The sequence below is a fragment of the Mastomys coucha genome, unplaced genomic scaffold (assembly GCF_008632895.1).
Source record: "Mastomys coucha isolate ucsf_1 unplaced genomic scaffold, UCSF_Mcou_1 pScaffold7, whole genome shotgun sequence".
NCBI lineage: Eukaryota > Metazoa > Chordata > Mammalia > Rodentia > Muridae > Mastomys > Mastomys coucha.
The window spans coordinates 17,672,559-17,693,344 of record NW_022196913.1 but is presented as its reverse complement, the minus strand read 5'-3'; the positions used below and the strand labels follow the sequence as shown (position 1 = coordinate 17,693,344).

Sequence of the window (20,786 nt, the reverse complement as noted above, 5' to 3'; positions counted from 1 at the left end):
GGGAAAAATAGTCTTCCCAGGGATGGGTCCATGAACTGATTATCTATCCAACATCAAGGGGTCATCCCTGAAATCACATTAATTCAAGCAACACTAAAAAGTCATATTTATGTATTTGTATTTGACAAGAATAATTGGAAGCATGAATTTGAAAGGGAGCAAGGGACAAGTTTTAAGGAGGAGAGGGAAGGGAAAATAATGTAATTATATTTTAATTTTTTAAAAATGAAGTAAAAAAAACCTGCTTTCAGTAGGCTAAATTGTAAGAGAAATATGTACCACCGGACAGCTACCTACTTGTGTGACAGTCATGCATTACACCTCCGTCTTCCTTATTCTCCCGCTCTTCCCTTCCCTCCCTCTCCTGTCACCTTCTCTCTCTGCCTCTTCCTTGACTCTCTTGTGCTTTCATACCTGAGTCAAACTCAGCTGGTGTGACTCTGAGATGACCGAGTCAGAATAGGACAAGTAGGGGTTAATTAAAAATCTTCAAAGCAAAAATGGGCATAGCATGTGCCTGTAATCTCTTGGAGGTGGACGCAGGAGGATTAAAAACTACATAGGGAATACAAGACCAGCCTGGGATATGTGAGAGGTGTTCTCAATACACAAGCAAATAAAAAACCCAAAACAAAACAAACAAACAGAGCTGGAGAGATGGTTCAGTGGGTACGAGCACTTGCCAAGAGATCAAGAGGACATGAGTTCAAACCTCCAGCATTCCTGAAGAAGCTGGGGCGTGGCCACAAGTACCAGTGGAAACTGGGAATTCAGGGAGCTTGCTGGCCAGCCAACCTAACCACAATGCTGAGCTTCAGTTCCAGAGAGGCACTTTGAGTCAGGAAAGAAAGAAAGGAAGAAGGGAGGGAGGGAGAGAGGAAGAGAGAAAGAGAGGGATCAATAGAGGAAGAGACCTGACATCTTTGGCATCTCATGTCCAAGCACATAGCAGACACAAACAACGTCCATACCCCAACTAGATAAACCACACACACACACACACACACACACACACATACACATACTTTTTGCTGGGTGGTGGTGCATGCCTTTAATTTCAGCACTCATGAGGCAGAGAGGCGGGTAATATTTGAGTACAAGGCCAGCCTGAACTACATAGAGAGACCCTGTCTTGAAAAAAATAAAAAGGCACCAGACACCTTTTTGGGCATTTGTGGGCACCTGCACTCATACACACATATCCACACACAAATAAAAATAAGTCCTAAAAAAATACTTTAGAAGGGGTCATATGACCACCACTACCAAGTAGGACACTCTCTGGGAGCAACAGAAGCTCCCACATTAGATATCCTGAGACGTCTAATGTGACAGTAAGAGCATTGCATAGGAACTTCAGATGATGAGAAATACTGTTCATTACTGTCCTGTACATTGAAAACAGTAGGTCCTGTGTTTTGCTATACTTTAGTGATCACAAAACATGCAGGGAAAATAGAGGATGATAGCTGCAGCTACAGTTTATGAGAAAGGAAGCCAGAGAACCTTAAAAAACAAAACAAAACAAAACAAAAAACCCAACCAAACAAAAATGACTTTGGGCTGGGTGGTTTTAATCCCGGGACTTGGGAGGTAGGCAGATCTCTGAGTTCATGGTCAGACTGTCTACAAGTTTCTGAACAGTCAGGGCTACATAGAGAAACCCTGTGTCAAAAAAACAAAAAGAAAAAAAAATCACCTTAGACTGGAAAGATGTCTCAGCAGTTAAGAGCACTGGCAGCTCTTCTGGAAGACTGGGTTTGAACACCCAGACCAAGGGAATCCATCAATACCAAGGGAATCCATCAATACCAAGGGAATCTATTAATACCAAGGGAATCAGAAGCCCTTTTCCTGGCCTCTGAAGGTACTACATACATGTGGCACAAACATGCAGGCAGGCACACACATCTCTACACATAAAAACATAAAGGCTAAAAATAATTAATTAACCTTGGTCAGACGTGGAAGTAACTGTAATCCCACCAGCACTTACGAGGCAGACACATTTGGGTGGGTTTGAGTTTGAGGCTAGCTTGGTCTCCAAAGTGAGACTGTCTCAAAGAAGAAGGAGGGATGATGATTGATGATGGTGATGATAGAAGTAAGGAGGAGAAAGAGGACAGGGGGTGGAGGGTGGGGGTGGGCTAAGCTCAGCAGGTAAGGGAAGGTGTGAGCCTCCCAGCCTGATGACCTGAGTTTGATCCCCATGCCCCACGGTGGGAGAGAGTTACCTTCTGACCTCTACCTTTGCTTCCATGGCACATGCTCATCCATGTGCACACATATGAAAAGAAAGACATTGTAGATTTCTAAAATCATCTTCTATCTAGTGAAGGATGTAAGTAAGGAGACTTACAATTTCCTTTTGAAAAACAAAACACTAGAACTTGTGCTAACAAGACAGCCCAACTTGATAACGCGGTTTCTAGCAGCCAAACCTCAGAAATGAACTCCATCTCCATGTGAAGTACAGAAGGAGCCACAGACCAAACCTCAAAATAGACTCCCTGAGAGAATATCCTTTCTAAGTTAATTTCCCTTCCTTACCTGAGCCCTTGTGGCCTCCTCGCTGAAGACCCAATTTTTCCATGGCATCTTATGGATAATACAAACCAACCCCAAGATTGCCTCGAGCCTCAGAACCACAGAGCAGCTCGGGAGTCACCACAAGGCTACATAGGCATCTGCTGTTTCCCTGAAATTTTCAGTTTTTAATCTGAATTGGGTAATTTGTTAATGAAATTGTCCAGTAAATATTAAAATACTCTTTCTTTTCTTTTTTTCTCCTCTTTTCCTTCTTCCTTCTCTTCTATAATATAGCATCACACCATAAAGTTCTTGGTGGCCTCAAACTCTAGACTACCCTCCTGCCTCAGTCTCTTGTGTGCAGGGATTACAACATATGTCATCAGGCTGGGGCTTATACATGCCAACCACTATACTACTGACCAATATCCCTGGCTGTCATCTCCTTTAAACTCCTTTTGTATAGTTCTATGCTTATGTCCAAGGACAGATGTAGATTATGTGCTTCCTCTCAGAGATTCCTATTAGATGTAACTTGTCTGTAACCTTTGTGTATGGCAGATCGTGAAAACACAGCTACTGGAGCTGGAGAGGCGTCTTAGCATTGAGGGTGCTATCAAGTTTGCAAAAGCCCCAAGTTCAGTTCCTAGCAAGGCCACAACCGCCAGCAACTCCAGCTTTCCGGGAGCTACAACCCTCTTCCAGACTCTAGGTACTGTACTCATACCCCATCCCCCCATGTGATTTAAAAAGAATAGAAATAACTTAAACTTTTAAATATAGCCATTTTAAAAGATCAGAGTCTCTGCTCTTAATTAGAATAAAATCCCATTTAAACTAAATCTTAATTTGTTTAAGGGCCCATGGGTTCTACATTTCTAACAGAAGCTTACACCGTTTGTTTTTGTTTTTCTTTTTTTTGTTTTGTTTTGTTTTTTTGTTTTGTTTTTTGTTTTTGCTTTTTCCTTCAGAGGAGTGAAGCAGAGACCTCACGACTGGCTTTTCTTCCTGCTCCTTTGTGTAGTGCTCACTCAGGAGGTCAGGCAGTAACTAATGCCAAAGAAACATCAAATTAGAAAGTGCTAGCGTGTGCGGTCATGCCGGCCCGTTTCAGGCTGCCTGAAGATTAGGAAACTGTTCAAACATCAAATCGCCCCGCAGGCGTCTCAGCCCGGGCCTGTGCAAGGAGCACGCTGGGAGTGCTTTGGTGTCCCAGCTAAGGGCTAGATTGGGAACCGGGAAAGCCACCCGCGCGTGCGGCAGCCGGTGGAAGGCTAGCTGAAAGGCCCTCCCAGCTGCGATCGCGTGGGACCCCCTTGGTGGGACCAGCGTTCTACGCCCTAGGTACCGGCAGGACACGTGCTCCCGCCGTGTCCTCTCCTGCCCAAAGCAACCCACAGGATCCTCTCCAGAGTTCTGGAGAGACGCTCGCGCCGGGAAGGGACTTTGCTAATTGCAGGAAGTGAGCACGAAGAAGTGGCAGAGATCAAGAGGAGGAGGAAAGGGAGGAGGAGGAGCAGCAGGGCAGATCGCAGAGAGAGTCGCGCATTGCCACGGCAGGAGGTTGGGTCCCGGCGATCCTTCTGTTCTCAGGGGTCCCAGAAACTGCCCACCCCTGCTCGGACACTCATCTGTCCTCTCCTGGTCTGAATGGCTTCTCCGGATGACCCTCTGCGCTCAGGTAAAGAGGCAAGGTGCCGCGCCCTCACTTGGGGTGTGACCACCAGCTGGATTTGTGAGATTGAACTTCAGTCACTCCCCACCCCACCCCCACTCCACCAGAGCATTTTTGGACACCAGGGTCTCGCCAGATGTATGTCAGGCTGGATGGGAACAGCGGTGGCACGCGTCCTACCTCTCCCAATCCCACCCCAGGGCTTGCCCCTCTGTGAGCAGCAGCTGATTGCTCTCGCTTCCTGCACAACTGCAACGTGTGCGTGGTCCCTCTCCCCACGCGGAGGCCGGCCGAGCGCTTTTGTTCTGGGCCACGCGGTGCCGGGTTGAAACAAGTCAGCCGACTTTTGGTAGAAAAGAACAGAGAAGGGAGGATTCTGCACCCCCTTTCTTCCAGGCTCTTTCTTGCTTTCCATTCACACATTTTCTTGTTCGTCTTCTCCCTCCTGGCTTCACTTGGCTGCGATGGTTTTGCTGCTGTACAAGTCTTAACCTCTCTGAGCCGTTTTAGAAACTATTATACTGTTCACAGAGCCACGAAGCTGAGCCCACCTGCACAATCCCTCCCTGTGGAGGTCTCTAGTTCCGGTAGTACATTAAAAATGGGCTTCGATACCTCAGGCCAGCATCTAGATTTTTCTATCGCTTCTCCCTGCATTTAAGGAAAATCCCTTTAAATGTCAACCTCCAGAATCTCTTCTGTCCTCCTGTAACCTAGCTACAAACTCCACCGGTGTTTGTGGATGAATGGATGATGTGTCCCTTTGAGTACATACACTAGATCTTTCTCTGATTTTGGTGAGGTTGGACACTCTGGTGAGAGCCACACCAGAACCGGACCAGACTGCTGGGATCAATGTGATTGTGTTTCATATTTCTTTCTTTTCTTTTCTTTCTTTCTTTTTTTTTCTTTTTTCTTTTTTCTTTTTCGAGACAGGGTTTCTTTGTATAGCCCTGGAACTCACTGTAGACCAGGCTGGCCTCGAACTCAGAAATCCGCCCGTCTCTGCCTCCCAAGTGCTAGGATTAAGGGCGTATGCCACCACTACCAGGCTTCATTTCTTGATCTGGAGCGGGAACAGAGTTCAAGGGCGCAGCCCTGATTACTGGCTTGGCCTGACAGAGAAGATACCATGTCTGGCAGTGGCGAGAAGCTGGAGCCTGATGGCTATTCTGTTTGGACATCTTGAAGTGCTGGTTTGGGGAGGGGCTGTTTACTAGTGACATCAAAGAAAGAACTAAATTACTCGAATGTAGCAGCTCCACAGGCTGTCAATTGAAACAAACTGGCCAGCCCTCACATTGTTTGCAAGAACAGAAGGGGAATTAAGGGAAAAATTCTCTCATCCCTGCCTGCTACTATATGTAACACTGTCCTTCTTATGCCGAGAACTGTATTAATAAGATGTCAAGGAGCCGGGCGGTGGTGGCGCACGCCTATAATCCCAGCACTTGGGAGGCAGAGGCAGGTGGATTTCTGAGTTGGGGCCAGCCTGGTCTACAGAGTGAGTGCCAGGACAGCCAGGGTAATGGTCCCAGACTTAGTAAATGACACTGGTGAGGGGATTCAAGAGATGGATAAAGGGAATTCATTGAATAAGGATACAGGTAGCATTTGCCTGAGCTGCCTCTCGACGTGACTACATCAGAAAAAATGGGCGGTGGAAACCAGTTCAGCAGTAACACCAGCATAAAAAGCCTCAGGGGGACTGAAGAGATGGCCCAGTTAGTGAAGTGCCTGCCAAGCAAGCAAGCATGAGGTCTTGCATTCTGATCTCCAGCACCCATATTATAAGTCAGGCATAGTGGCACCCACCTGGAACCCCAGGGCTCAGAGGTTCCTTTGAGGCAGGCTGATGCCTGGAGCTCACTGGCCAGCCAGCCAAAGCAAACTGGTGTGTTACAGGTTCAGTGAGAGTCTCTGTCTCAAAGAAACATGTGGACAGAGGTTAGAGAAATGGCTCTTTGGGTAGGCAGAGAGAGCTTGCTCCAAGCATGAGAACCTAGGTTCTAACCTGAGTTTACATTCTCAGCACCTACAGAAAAAAATGTAGCCATGACACCCATGCCTTCCTTCAATGTTAGCACTGTGGAGGGTGGGGTGAAGAGATCTCTGGGGCTTGCTGGCCACCAGCTTAGCTCCAGGTTCAGTGAGAGGCCCTGTCTCAAGCAGGTAGAGAAAGATAAAGCATGACCCTTGGTATAGCCCTCTGTCCTTCATACAGACACATGCAAATGCCTGCATACATATACATATACATTGGACACGTACAGTGATTGAGGAAGACACTCAAAGTTGACTTCCCGTCTGTACACACATGTGCATGAGCACTTGCACACGTGTGCACTGTACCTATGTGATCATATACAAACCCCCCCCCACATACACACACACAAAGCCATGTGTATGTGCTGGTAGACATATGAACGTGGGAGGTGGCAGTTATAGCATTATAGGACTAGAATTGCAGCTATGGTCATAATTAACTTGGCCCATCTAGAACAAATGCCCACAACCTGCAGTAAAGGGAGCATCAAATCAAATCTCTATGTGTGAACTGATGTCACCAGAGGGTGTTCTGTAGGCAATCTGCCTCTCACTTCACCAAGTAGAATCCAAACCTCTAAGTGAACTCTTCAGGGCAAGATGGAATGGAGCTCCCCACAAAGAGGAAGGAGGTGTCTTTAGGGGGTCCCTTTGGCAGAGAATGGTGAAGAACATAATTCAGGCCTGGGAGATGCTAAGAATATCTGTTCCCATTCTGGGAATCTGTCCATCAAAGAGGCTTCTCCATGTTACACATATCTTGACACACATGCACTTACTTCTAGATGTCCTACCTGGCTCTTGCATTTCTGAAATGCAAACACAGCTGGTGCTAATGAGTTCAAGGACCAGCTGAAAATTTCACCTCTCCACCTCAGACCCCGCTCTTTCTCCTGGCTCTCTACACCGGCCTCCCAACTGGGGTTTCCACACTGGTGCATGCTTCCTGTCAATGGTCAGAGTGAATTCTTCATGGGTAATAATTCTGTCACCCCGCTTACACTCACTTCTGAACAAATTCTCAGGCCACCCATCCTAACAGATCCTTACCCGTCCCTTCAGTACCTTTTGTCACTTGCTTTAGGCCTGACAGCCACTGCCTCCTTTGAAAGGCTCCACGTTGTGTGCTTCCAGGCCTCTGATTCTGGGAAGCTTGTTTCCACTGCCTGGAAAGCTCTCTGCATCCTTGGCTGCCCACTACCTCACCTCCTGCTTCTCCTCAAAGATGATCGGGACTCAGCCCAAGACCACCACTCTCAGCTCTTCTGGAACCTTCCTCTCACTGTCTCAAGATTCTGTATAGCCAGCATTGCTCTCTCCATTGGAAAGTGAGCTCTATCTAGAACCCAAGTCTGTCTTTCCTGTATCTCTTCCTTGACTTCCACCATACCTGCTGAGCATATACAAAGCCCTGTATAAACACGGTTCACTCCCCAGAGGGGAGATAAGAATGGATGAGCAATGAAACAGAATTTAAGGCAATTGCTTCAAACCGTGGGTGAGAAAACAAAAAAGGTCTTTCTGTATTTGTTCCTGAGGAACGTATTCATCAAGTGAAGCATGTCAACTAAGTTTACCTTGCAAAGTAAAAAAACAAACAAAACAAAATGAAAGGAAACAAAACAAAACCCTGTTCTTTCACATACATAGTTGAGGTGTACAGCTTAGTGGTAGAGTGCACTTGCTTGGTGTGCATGTGGCCCTAGGTACAATTCTTAATCTGTCTCTGTCTCTCTCTGTCACTCTCTCTCAGACACAGACACACAGACACACACACACACAGAAACATAGAGAGATAAACATATTATTATGTTGTATTGTGAAGTTAACTATTTTTTTAAAAGATTTATTGATTTTATTTCACGTGTATGAGTGTTTTCCCCGTATGAGTATATGTACCTGTGGAGATCATAAGAAAGTGTCAGACCCCTTGGAACTGGAATTATGGATAATTGTGAGGCACTGTGTGGAAGCTGGGAACTTAAGCTGGGTCCTCTGCAAAAGCAACAAGTACTCAACCACTGAGCCATCCTCCCAGGGCATGACTTTTTAAGCTATTTTGTGTGTATGTGCATGGGTGTTTTGCTTCCATTTATGTATACCACTCATGTGCTTGGTACACTCAGAAGCCAGCAATGGGTCCTCTGGAACTGGAGTTACAGATGGTTGTGAGCTGCCATGTGAGTGCTGGGAATTGAACCCAGGTCCTTTGGAAGAGGAGCTGGTGCTCTTAACCACTGAGCCCTCTCTCCAGTCCCCATGAAGTAAATTTAAAACAAAAACAAAAACAAACAAACAAACAAACCTGCATTTTGAGGAACTTCACAAGATGCTTAAAGTCCCAGGGAAAGATGATGGCAGTGATGGTGAGGGGTAGCTGTCAACCTCAACTACCATCACTGACGTGCTGCTGTCTGTCAAAGGGACTAAAGTCTGGCTGTTCATGTTCTGTGGATGTTAAGGCAGAAAGCCCAGCTGAGGAGGTAGGACCCCTTGTTAGCTAAGCAGAATACAGTCTTGTAGATTTCCCTTTGTTCAAGGTCCCACTTTCCCTGTACATATTCTGTAGAACTCTGGTCCTGGTCCTGACCACCAGCCAGGGCGTGCCTCACTTGCCTTCAGCCCTTCCTCATCCTATATGTATGCACAAGTTCTGGCCAAATCCAGGGTGAGCCACTTCCAGAATCAGCCATGTGTGCAAAGCTGGTCCAGCCTGCTACTTTCTCCAGCACCACCACAAGAAGCAAGTGTGTAGTGGTGGGCATCTGCGATTTTCCTGTCTCCCACTCTGTAGAGTTTCGTAATGTGTCCTTCATTTTATTTTCCTTTTGTTACAGTCCTGGTGTGTGTGTGGGGCAGGTGTACTAGAAATGGAAGTTGTGGCCTTGTACCTGCTGGCCAAGTGGTTTATCACTGAGCTATATCCCCAGCCCTCGGTTTACTTTCCATGAGGACCTCTAAGTTGCTAACCTTGAGTTCAGAATGACAAGCCTGAACTACTATGCCTGTCTCTCTTATTTGCAATGCTTCCTAACTTTTCCTAACTCTCCCACTTCTGAATTTCCCCCCACATCTTTTCATCTCTTCCCTGATCAGCTTGATTCTTGTCACTGGGTCAGTAGGGAAGCCCACTCTCCAGGGACGCCTTAGGAACACACTGGCTTGACACAGGCCCCCTTCCCCAGCTAGTTCACATGACAGAAGAGAAGGGAGCTGTCAACTCCCTTCTGTGGCTTTCTTTGAGAGTGTCTGTGATCCTGAATCTTTACAAGCAGGAATGAAAACAGCTGTGGGTGAGAGAAAGCTTGCGGGGAGGGGGGGCGGATAAAAAGAAAGAAAGAAAAGAAGAAAAAAAAATAAACTTGCCTCTGAAATCCCAAGTTCAAAGAGTCGCCTTCAGTTCGGCACTAGATCGCACGCACAAAGGGCCCCACTCTTGCCTGGGGAACTGGGAGCTGAACATGATTCCTGCTTATTTTCTCCAAACAGACATCTTTGGGGATATTTAAAGTTTCTGAGACAAGAATGTGGTAGGTAAAAGGAGATGTCACTTTGTTCTTGTTTTGGACACTGCAGCTGGTTCTGCCTAAAGAGGCTTCGGGGTGCTGAGTGTCCCCTCCTGAAGATGACTCCGCAGGTGAGGTTGGATCCTCAAGTTCAGGATGAGTAGATGAGAGTTTGGATTTAGAGTCGATGTTACAATGATTAAGTCTTTGGGGGAGAGGGAGAAGGGGGTAGGGATGTAGTGGGGAGTAGAATGTAGATGGAACTGTGATCTTTGAAAAGGTGTACCAAAGTTCTAACCCCATCACATCAGAAGATGATATGCTGACATCAACACCGGTACCTCAGAACACAACCTTTTTTGAGAACAGTTTTTTTTTTTTTTTTTTTTTTTTTGAGAACAGAGTTTTTATCAAGGTAATCGAGTTGAATTGGATCAAAAGAGTGGATTGCTTGTCAATATGGAGAAGTCTTTATAAAAGCGGATATGGGGCCAGTGAGATGACTCACAGGGTAAAGGCGCTTGCTGCGCAAGCCTGGTGACCTGAGCCCCTAAACACACATAAAGATGAGAGGAGAGAACCAACTCCACAAAGCTGTCCTCCGATCCCCACATGTGTACTGTGGGGATGGCATGTGTGTGCTCACACAATAAATAATAAATAAATGTTAAAAATGAAAAGCTTTATTGAAAAAAGGGGCTAGAGAGATGGCTCAGTAGTTAAAAGCACTGCCTGCTCTCCCAAAGGTCCTGAGTTCAATTCCCCGCAACCACACAGTGGCTCACAACCATCTGTAATGAGATCTGGTGTCCTCTTCTGGTGTGTCTGAAGACAGCTACAGTGTACTTACATATAATAATAAATAAATCTTAAAAAAAAAAAGTCGGGCAGTGGTGGCGCACACCTTTAATCCCAGCACTTGGGAGGCAGAGGCAGGCGGATTTCTGAGTTCGAGGACAGCCTGGTCTACAGAGTGAGTTCCAGGACAGCTAGGGGTATACAGAGAAACCCTGTCTCGAAAAACCAAAAAGAAAAAAGAAAAAGAAAAAAAAGAAAATTAATAAGACAAATCTGGGCGTGATGATGTTTCTGGTGCAAAAACAAACAAACAAACAAAAAGCCCAGCCAACCTGGAGGTCTTAGACTCAAAACCTGCCTCTTCTATGTATCCATGAATTTGAGCGCACACTGTGGAGAGCTCACACAGTGGATAGAGCACAGAGTGGAGAGCTCACACAGGGGAGAGCACAGAGTGGAGAGCTCACACAGGGGAGAGAGCACAGAGTGGAGAGCTCACACAGGGGAGAGCACAGAGTGGAGAGCTCACACTGAGGAGAGAGCACAGAGTGGAGAGCTCACACTGAGGAGAGAGCGCAGAGTGGAGAGCTCACACAGGGGAGAGCACAGAGTGGAGAGCTCACACAGGGGAGAGAGCACAGAGTGGAGAGCTCACACAGGGGAGAGCACAGAGTGGAGAGCTCACACTGAGGAGAGAGCACAGAGTGGAGAGCTCACACAGTGGAGAGAGCGCAGAGTGGAGAGCTCACACTGAGGAGAGAGCACAGAGTGGAGAGCTCACACTGAGGAGAGCACAGAGTGGAGAGCTCACACAGTGGAGAGAGCGCAGAGTGGAGAGCTCACACAGTGGAGAGAGCACAGAGTGGAGAGCTCACACTGAGGAGAGAGCACAGAGTGGAGAGCTCACACTGAGGAGAGCACAGAGTGGAGAGCTCACACAGGGGAGAGAGCACAGAGTGGAGAGCTCACACTGAGGAGAGAGCACAGAGTGGAGAGCTCACACTGAGGAGAGCACAGAGTGGAGAGCTCACACAGGGGAGAGCACAGAGTGGAGAGCTCACACAGGGGAGAGAGCACAGAGTGGAGAGCTCACACAGGGGAGAGCACAGAGTGGAGAGCTCACACAGGGGAGAGAGCACAGAGTGGAGAGCTCACACAGGGGAGAGAGCATACTGTGGGGAAGAGGGTTCTCATACCTTTCTCAAAATGGCTGCAAGGCTTAGCTGAGGTTCTGTCACACAAGCCCCTTATATGACCATGAAAGGTATGGGGTCCCTTTCTCAGTAAGCAGGGCTTCAGTGGGCACCAGCCGGGATTCCTCTTAATTCATCCAGCTTAATTCTGATACTACAAGGAGGCATTAGAAGATTGCATAGGTTGAGGGCTTGTCCCCAAGACTGCCACCTCCCCTGAAATTCCCTGCCCCATGGTGAGCTTGTGCCTCTGACAATCGCATGATGCTTGGCTTAGAAAAAAATGTTTACTAACCTTTACTATTTTTTTCTGTTTTTGTGGTACTGAGGATGGAATCCATTGCTCTACACCACAGAGTTATCCACCCCCTTCAGCCCTTGAAAGGAGACGGATAAAGAGAGTCAAAGTGGGCTGTGGGGGAAGGAGGGGTCTCTGGGTGCCACTATCCAGGTGTTCATATGCTTAGCTGGCCAGAGCACATTGAACATAGTCTTTAAAAAAAAAAAAAAATTGCGATAGCATCTCTTGTAGCTCAGGTTGTCTTTGAGCTAACTATTTTGGATGACCTCGAGCACCCGGTTTCCTGCCTCTACCTCCAGAGTGCTGTGATTACAGGCACTCAGGACTATACTGGGTTTATGGAGTGCTAGAACCTTGGGCTTTGTGGATGCTAGGCAAGAAGTCTACCAACTGAGCCATTCCCTCCACCCCAAATGCTTCTTTTTGAGTTTATGAGGAGATTTCACTGTAGGGGCGTGAATGGAGTCTGAACAACCCTGTATGTTGAAAACTGGAGCTGACAAAGGGGCTGATAACCTGAGGGGTCCTCAGCTCACATCTTCCTGGCCCTTCCCCAGCCCCTCCCCAGTAAGGGGCCTTCTCAAATACAAGGTCAGATGAGGTAGGCTCAGAGAGGTTTTGGTGTGCAGCTCCCAGACAGAGGTGGAAGAGGGTGGCCTTGGGTGGCCTGCCTTGGGAAAGGTCTCTCAAGCAGGATCTGAGGGGAGAAAACAACACATGTATGCCAAGATATCACAGAGACTATGCACATAGTATGGTGTAGAGCAGACGTGAGGGTAGGAGAATTTCCAACTATTTCTTCAGGTTGCAGGGCTGGGCACTTCAAGCTTGAAGATGTTTTTCCCTCTGGGGCTTCCATAGTCAACTGCCAGAGACTGTTCTTTTGTTGTCACTCTTTGTTGAGATAGAATCTGTTATATATAGCTCAGGGTGGTCTGTAGCTCACTATGTGGCCCAAGTTGGCTTTGAACTCATGAACCTCCTGCCTCCATTTCTTGACACCTAACTCTCTTTAACTCCTTATATAACAAGTAATGGCCATGTGGTCCAGAGATTCTGGATGGTGGTGAGGACTGCTCATTCTCATCTGAATCAGGGTGCTGAGGGTCTACGGGCACCTTCCCAGGGACCCTCATGCATGGGTTTGTCAGGTAGAACTTTCTAGAAGGTACTTGTGAGGAAGGAACATCAGCTAGTGCATCAGGCAACTGCCGGCTGATGTGGGGTGATCTGAGCTTGTTTGGAGTGGTGGAGGCAACTCCGGGAAGGAAACTTGGCCAGACAGTGGGTGACAGCTGGGGCAGGGGAATGTCCCTATCATCCCAGGAAAGATACTAGCTATGCCCACTTTGGGGCTCACATATTCCCCCCTTTTGGTTTCAGGCCCCTTGGTGCCCCACATCCCATCTGGCACTGGAGCATTGCCTGTGGGCTCAACCTGCTGATACCTGGGGCTTGTAAAAACAAACATTTTCAAGCTTTAGATAAACGATTTGATTTTATACTTAATCATATTGTAAACATTCAACTTCAAGGCCTCCAGGTAAGGCTTTTAGAAGACTTTCTCCTCGATCTGTCTCAAATAACCAGGAACAGCCCTCCCCCCACACAATCTCCTTGGCACACACAACTCTGGGCCTGTGAGAACAAAAGCAGCTGGGCCTGACCTAAAACAGCTGCCAGGAGAAGGCAGTGGATCAGAGGTAGCGTGTGGGGCACCGCCATGGACCCGGGTCTGTGAGCATGTTTGACAGACGTACGGAAAAGAGCTTAAGCTACAGACTAATGTACAGCAAAGGCCAAGGCAGTCAGAGCATGTAGAATGAAAATGAGACAACACAGAGGCTGAGGTCCTAGCTCAATGGGAGAGTGAGTGCCAGGCTCAATGACCCTGGGTTTCATCCCCAGCAACCCCCAAACCAGGAGAAAAGACAAACCTAATGTCACCCCAGCACTGAGGAGGTAGAGACAGGAGAATCAAGGTTATTCTCCCCTATATCAAAAGTTCAAGGCCAGCATGGATCCTGTGGGGGCCGTCTCCAAACCAAACCAAAAATAACAACAAAAAACCTCACCATACCTCTTGTGAGAACTACTTGAGCTTCAGAAAGCAAACCTGCAAAAGCCCTGCTAGCGCCAAGCTCTCCCAGACCAACCTTTCTCCTATCTCAGTCTTTAGTGAGGTCTGATGGTCAGCTGCCCCGTGTGACCTCTATGTCTGGACTGAAGAGTGATCACTGGCCTTGTGGCATCCAGGAACCGGAGGACCTGAATTTAATTTCATATCCCAGAGGGAGAGTCTAAGGTGTAGGTGGCTTAAAGCCCATCCAATGCCAACATCACACAGTAAGCCTCATCTGAGGTTTGTTAGAGTCTCCCCAAGACACACCTCAAGACTTACCCAAAGTCGGCAGGAGTGCAAACTGAGCAGCCCTGCTTGTTCCTCATGGCTGCGGTGGCGGTGGCGGTGGTGGTGGCGGTGGCTGCTGCGGGTAACTAACATTGCTCCTTTCCCCAGCTGTCACAGCCATTCCCTCCTCTTGTGTCCTTCTTTCCTCATACCTTTATGTATTTACTTTTGAGACTATATAGCTCAGATTAGCCTCAAACTCACATCCCCCTGCCTCAGTTCCCAAGTACTGGAATTAAGCACATCCCAGCAACCCCAGCCATTTAATTATAGGAGCACCCTTGTGCAGGTGCTAATGCATGCTTCCTCTAGACAAGCAGTTCTCAACTTGTGGGTTGCTACTCATTTGGGGGGTATCAATAATCCTTTCACAGGGACCTCCTGAGACCATTAGAAAACACAGACATTTACTTACAATTCATAACAGTAGCAAAATTACAGTTATGAAGTAGCAACAAAAACAGTTTCACGGCTGGGGGTCACCACGATAGGAGGGGCTATATCATAGCATGGCAGCATCGGGAAGGCTGAGGTTGAGAAATACTGTTCAAGACCATTTCAGTCTGCTCAGAAACAAGCTGTTTTCCCCCACGTGTATGTGGTATGTTTATGTGTATACGTGAAGGTTTTTTTTCCATGTGTAGGCATGTGTGCATGTGCATGTAGAGGCCTAAGGTTAATGTTGAGAATCGTCCTCTCTTGTTCTTCCATGTTATTCGCTGAGGGAGGATCGCCCCTTCATCCATTGAGGAAGGTCTCTTGCCGATTCCAGTTAGTCTGGTTAGCCAGCTTGCTCTGGGGATCCTCTGTCTCAGCTCTTTCAGGGCTGGAATGGCAAGCCTATACTGATTGGGATGATAGCCCTAGACTGACAGCAGCTATACGGATTGGTTTTTATGAGGGTTCTAGGGGCTTCAGCTTTGGTCCTCACACTTACACATATGTGTATGTGTGTTTTTAAGGCATGTGTGTATATATATATGTACATGTACTAAATATACTGTATATATGTATGTATACATACATACACACACCATATGTATGCCTGGTACCTACAGAAGCCAGAAGATGGTGTCAGATCCCCCTTGAACTGAAGTTATAAATGGTTTTGAGCTTCCAAGTGGGTGCTGGGAACCAAACTGCAAGAGGCTCAAGTGTTCCTCACTACTGAGTCATCACTCCAGCCTCCTAAAAGGACTTTTTTCTTTAAGTACAAACAACAACAACAACAACAAAAGCAAAAAGCAAGTCGCAGAGACTAGGAAATAAATTAATATGCAGGATTCAGACTAAAATCCTTAAATAAAGTTACATCCAACTAAACAGGTAGAACTGTTGGTAGTGGGGAGATAGTTTGGTCGGTAAATGCTTTGAGGCCCTTAACTTTGAGCCCCAGAACCAATGTCCAAAAGCCGGCTGTGGTGGTGCCTAGGCACTGGGAGGAGCCTGTTTGGTGAGTTGCAGGCTACTGAGAGAACCCAGCTCATAAAATAAGAAGATAGATGGTTGCTACAAGCAACACCTCAGGTTGCCCCCTGGCCTAAACACAGATGCACACACTTGCAGAGGTTGGTATGATATTTGTATAATTTGTCATTGGTTGTAAGCCCCAGGATTTGAACATGTTTGTAAGTAACTTGAGTGTGTTTGTTTGTTTAGAAGTCCTGAGCATTGTGGTTTTGTTTTTCTCTTCTGTTTCTTCTCCTTGCTCTCTTCCTTGAAGTAACACAAGCAGATCTCTCTTGACCGTCCAGATGACAGTACATTTATATTGTCTGGAAAAGGCAGCTCATTCAGATGTGAAAACGACAGGGAAGGCCTCGTTTGTGTTTTTGTCTCAACAACAATCCTGTCCCTTTGTATTTTCCCAGATCACATGGCAAAGGAGCCAGTGGAGGACACAGACCCCAGTACTTTATCCTTTGCCATGGTAGGTGGCAAGTTTTGATTTTTTTTTATTAGATGTTTTCTTTATTTACAGTATCTCCTTTTCCAGGTTCCCCTTCAAAAACAAAAACAAAACAAAACAAAAAAAAAAACAAAAAAACAAAAAAAAAAAAGAAAAAGAAAAGAAAAGAAAAAAACAAAAACTAGAACAAACCCCTGTTCCTTCTCCCCTCTCCCTGATCACCACCTCACCCCCTCCTGCTTCCTGGCCCTGGCATTCCCCTACACTGGGGCATAGAACCTTCACAGGGCCAAGGGCCTCTCCTCCCATTGATAACTGACTTGGCAAGTTTTGACTCTCTATGCCTTGTTAGATCACACCGTGGTCACCAAGTATTTCTAGGAGAGATCAGAAACTCCAAAGTAAGGTTCTCCAAAGACACTGGCATCCTCTGGGGCGTCATCATTTCCAGGCCAAAAAGCAGTGTTGGATCTCCTGCTGGATATGTGATTCCCTGAGCAGAGTGTCTGCCCAGCATGCACGGAACCCTGGGCTTAATCGCCGGCACTACCTAAACTCAGTAAGGTGCTGCACACATTCGATCCTAGCCCTCTGTAGGTGGAGGCAGGAGGATCAGTAGTGTACAGTCATCTTCAGCCATATAGCAAGCTTGAAGCCATTCTGGGCTACGCGATACCTTCCCTGAAACAGCAACAAAATCGCGTTAGATCCTTTTCTTGCTTCATGCAAACAATAAGTGACCTTCTTAGATGTTCCTAGGTCTATGTCTGGTGTTGACTTTTAATACTGTCTATTTTTAGTTAACCTCCTTTTGAGATTGAGAATATCTAATATGGAGTCCTGTCCCAGGATTCAAACCCAGGACAGAATGTGAACAGCAGTGAATATTGCCCAGAATGTGTGTGTGTGTGTGTGTGTGTGTGTGTGTGTGTGTGTGTGTGACACAACCATCACAGAAGTGGTGAGAAAGAGCATGCACTCTAAGAATGCACCAAGACAGAATCTGAGCATAAAGCTGCAGGAAGCTGGGAGGAAGGGCACAGCCCAGAAGAGAGGAAGTGTGGTTTAGCGGTCAGAGCCAAGGAAGTTAAGAGGGGGATTATTCTCTTTCAAGTTTCAACATTAACCCGTTGACTCTGATATCAGCTCAGAAGAAAAACAGTGAGTCAGGCCTGCTGAGGAGCCTGAGGCTAAAGACCTGGAAGGTTTAATTTTGCTTCATGCTGCAATCCTGAGGACGGCACCTGGGGCCTTCTGCGTGCGAGCGAGGCAGGCACTCCACTGATGAGTTAGCTTTACCCTAGCCTGCCTCCGAAACCCAACACAAAGTTCTCTGTTCCCTTTGATCTCAAAGCTGCCATTTAAAAAGAACTCTCTGCTTTTGTCTGTTTCTGCAGTCAGACAAGTATCCCATTCAAGACACCGGCCTCCCTAAAGGTAAGAACGGTTAACATAAGGATGTCTACTTGTGACTGATTGAGTATCTGGAACAAAGTGCTACTCAAAGTGTAGTTTCCTTTTCTGGAGATAGTAAAACAGAAATGAACTGATAACTTGAGACTAGCTACCCAGTTATCCTCAGAAATGAACTTTCTAATTAAAATCATGTTATACCAGATTATACATTTGAACTTCATATGGCATTATCACCAGACACTACACAAAGCTGGCCAGGTTCTGTGTTCAAATAATGTAAGTGACTCAAATTTGTTTAAGAAGGAGAAGGGGAGGAGTTGGGTGAGATGACTCATACCTGTAATCCTAGCATTTGGAATGCTGAGACAGGAGACTGCTAGGAGTTTGAGGCCAGCCTGGGCTACATAATGAGTTCTAGGCCAGCCTGAGCTATAGAGTAAGACTCTTTCTAAAAATCAAAAGGAAAGAGAAAGAGAGAGAGAGAGAGAGAGAGAGAGAGAGAGAGAGAGAGAGAGAGAGAGAGGAAGGAAAGAAGAAGAAAGAGGAGGAGGAGGAGGAGGAGGAAGGAAGGAAGAAAGGAAGGAATGAAGGAAGAAGAGGAGAAGATATGGATGGAAAACACTTGTTAGTTCAGGGGTCTCAAGGGGCTTTTGGAGTTACACATTTCCAGAGCTCCCGACTCAACTCTTGGCCTCGCGACTCTGGAGTCTGGAGCTCCCGACTCAGCTCTTGGCCTCGTGAATTTGGGGTCTTGTTCTTGGGCAGGACTTCCTGCTGAAGAAAGAAAGAGAACCTCAACCGCACCAGCACACCATCATGCTGTTCAAGATGGTGGTGGGCAGGGATCCTCTCCAGAACCATGATGCAGGCAGGCAGTGTGGGTCCTAATCCCATCTCTGAATCAATGGTTACCATCAAGAAGATAGGGAAGCAGGGTGGGGGTGGTGTACATCTTTAATCTCAGTCCTTAGGAGGCAGAGGCAGGCAGATCTCTGTAAGTTCAAGGCTATCATGACCTACAGAGTGAGTTCCAGGACACTCAGGGCTACATAGAGAAACCCTGTCTCAAGAAGAAGAGGAGGAAGAAGAGGAAGAAGAAGAAGAGGAGGAAGAGTAGGAGGAAGAGGAGGAGAAGGAGGAGGAGGAGGAGGAGGAGGAGAACAAGGAGGAGAAAAAGGAGGAGGAGGACGAGGAGGAGGAGGAGGAGGAAGAGAAAGGAGAATGTGAGTTAGCTCAAGCTCCAACTGAGAAAGGCTTACAGTAGATTTCACTGAAACCCCAGTAATGTTCTGTGGCCAGACAGACACCAAGGGATACTTGTCAGGCTTGAGAGTCACCCCCAAAGTTACCTTTTATAATTCACAGCCTCACATTCAAACTTGGTAAGGATCAGAAAATGGCCAGACCCTAGCCTTTTGTGGCCCAGCCCCATGGGGTGATTGCAAAGCCCTCATGCGGCTTGTGCTATCAGAACAATGACTTTGTACCTGTGGACAACACAAAGATAAGAGCACAGGGACAGTCAGATCATCCCAGCTCCAGAGAAGGCAGGGCACCTGGATGCTTTGTCTCTGTGCAGAGGTGGCCTATGGAACCCCTGCCCAGGTGGGCTTCCTGGTGTCTCTGATAGTGGGACCAGAGGAGAGCTTCCCATCAGGGCCACCAGTGGATAAGTCCAGGTTTCAGCCAAGGCACTGCTCTCTCCCCTCCCTGGCCTCAGACTCTCCTGTCCCTTGGTGTGATACCAATAATGTGTCAGTCCTTTCCTAAGTGACTGTGGGAATAGAGGAGAGGCCAAAGCCTGGCTTGAGCACAAACCATGGCTCTGCTTGGCAGGTTTCTAGCAAGCTCCCTTGCCCTGCACCATCTCCACAGGGAACCTGCCCCTCATCAAGAGCTCCCATTTTCTAGCTTAACTGTTGAAGTCAGCACACAAGGTGATGAGTTTCATCATGGCAATGTCTTATGTATGTGTCATTATACTTTAATGTTCCTCCTCCCTTGCTGTCTCACCCCATGCTTCCTCTAGTTAATTGGCTCCCCCCCCCAAGGTATTCCCCCTCAACTTCACCACATGTATTTTATTAACCTCCTCCCCACACCCTACACATACCTGTGGCACTCACCCCCTCCATAGATAGATAGATCGATAGATCGATAGATAGATCGATCGATCGATCGATCGATAGATAGATAGATGGATGGATGGATGGATGGATGGATGGATGGATGGATGGATGGATAGATAGGCAGATATATAGATAGGCAGGCAGATAGGTAGATAGATACATAGCTAAATGTTTTTTTTTCCAAAGAGTTGGAAATGAGACAGGCATATCTTTTTTGTCTTATTGGCCAGCCAGCCTAGCCCACCCAGCTCAGGCGTATGCACGTGTACACACACACACACACACACACACACACACACTCAGACACACACTTTTTTCTTAAGTTTCTTTATTATTTAAATGCATTTTATACATCAACGATATTAATAATATTGAGTATTTTGAGAATCAAATAATACATAAAAAATTGTTCAACTTTTATATTCACATCCTTTCATACCCTAAAAATATCATTAATGAACATTTAATACTATTCATAACTGAGGATCCTATATCTAATGTTGAATACTAAATTGTTTCAAAACATACAAAATATTCTTTGGGAATTAAGCTAGTAAAAGAGCATAGAATATTAAAAATGAGTCATTAAGAAATATATTCAAAAGCCTTTATATGATACCACCTGACATAGTGAGAGTATTTAAAACACATTATATATCTGTGTACATTGTCTAACAAACAGTTTACTTAAAAAAGATTATCAGTGTTTCTAGGAGAGAAATTATTTTATCGGTTAGTATACAGACACACACTTTTAAAAAGAGAATTCAACAAAGGAGATCCAGGTTCTGGAGCATGTTCTCAGGAGCATGAACACCAGCCAGGGATGGAGGGAGGGCTGAGCACCAGCCAGGGATGGAGGGAGGGCTGAGCA

At 46.6% G+C, this 20,786-nt stretch overlaps 1 protein-coding gene across 1 annotated transcript in view; it reads left to right on the top strand.

Moving 5' to 3' along the window:
- Positions 1-3,707: 3,707 nt before the first annotated feature.
- Positions 3,708-20,786, top strand: part of Edaradd (EDAR associated death domain) — a 49,035-nt gene continuing 31,956 nt past the window's right edge. The window contains exons 1-3 of the mRNA XM_031358657.1: positions 3,708-4,210; positions 16,330-16,388; positions 17,765-17,804. Coding sequence (XP_031214517.1) covers positions 4,180-4,210; positions 16,330-16,388; positions 17,765-17,804 — 130 coding nt within the window. The 5' untranslated portion in view covers positions 3,708-4,179. The remainder of the gene's footprint in view (positions 4,211-16,329; positions 16,389-17,764; positions 17,805-20,786) is intronic.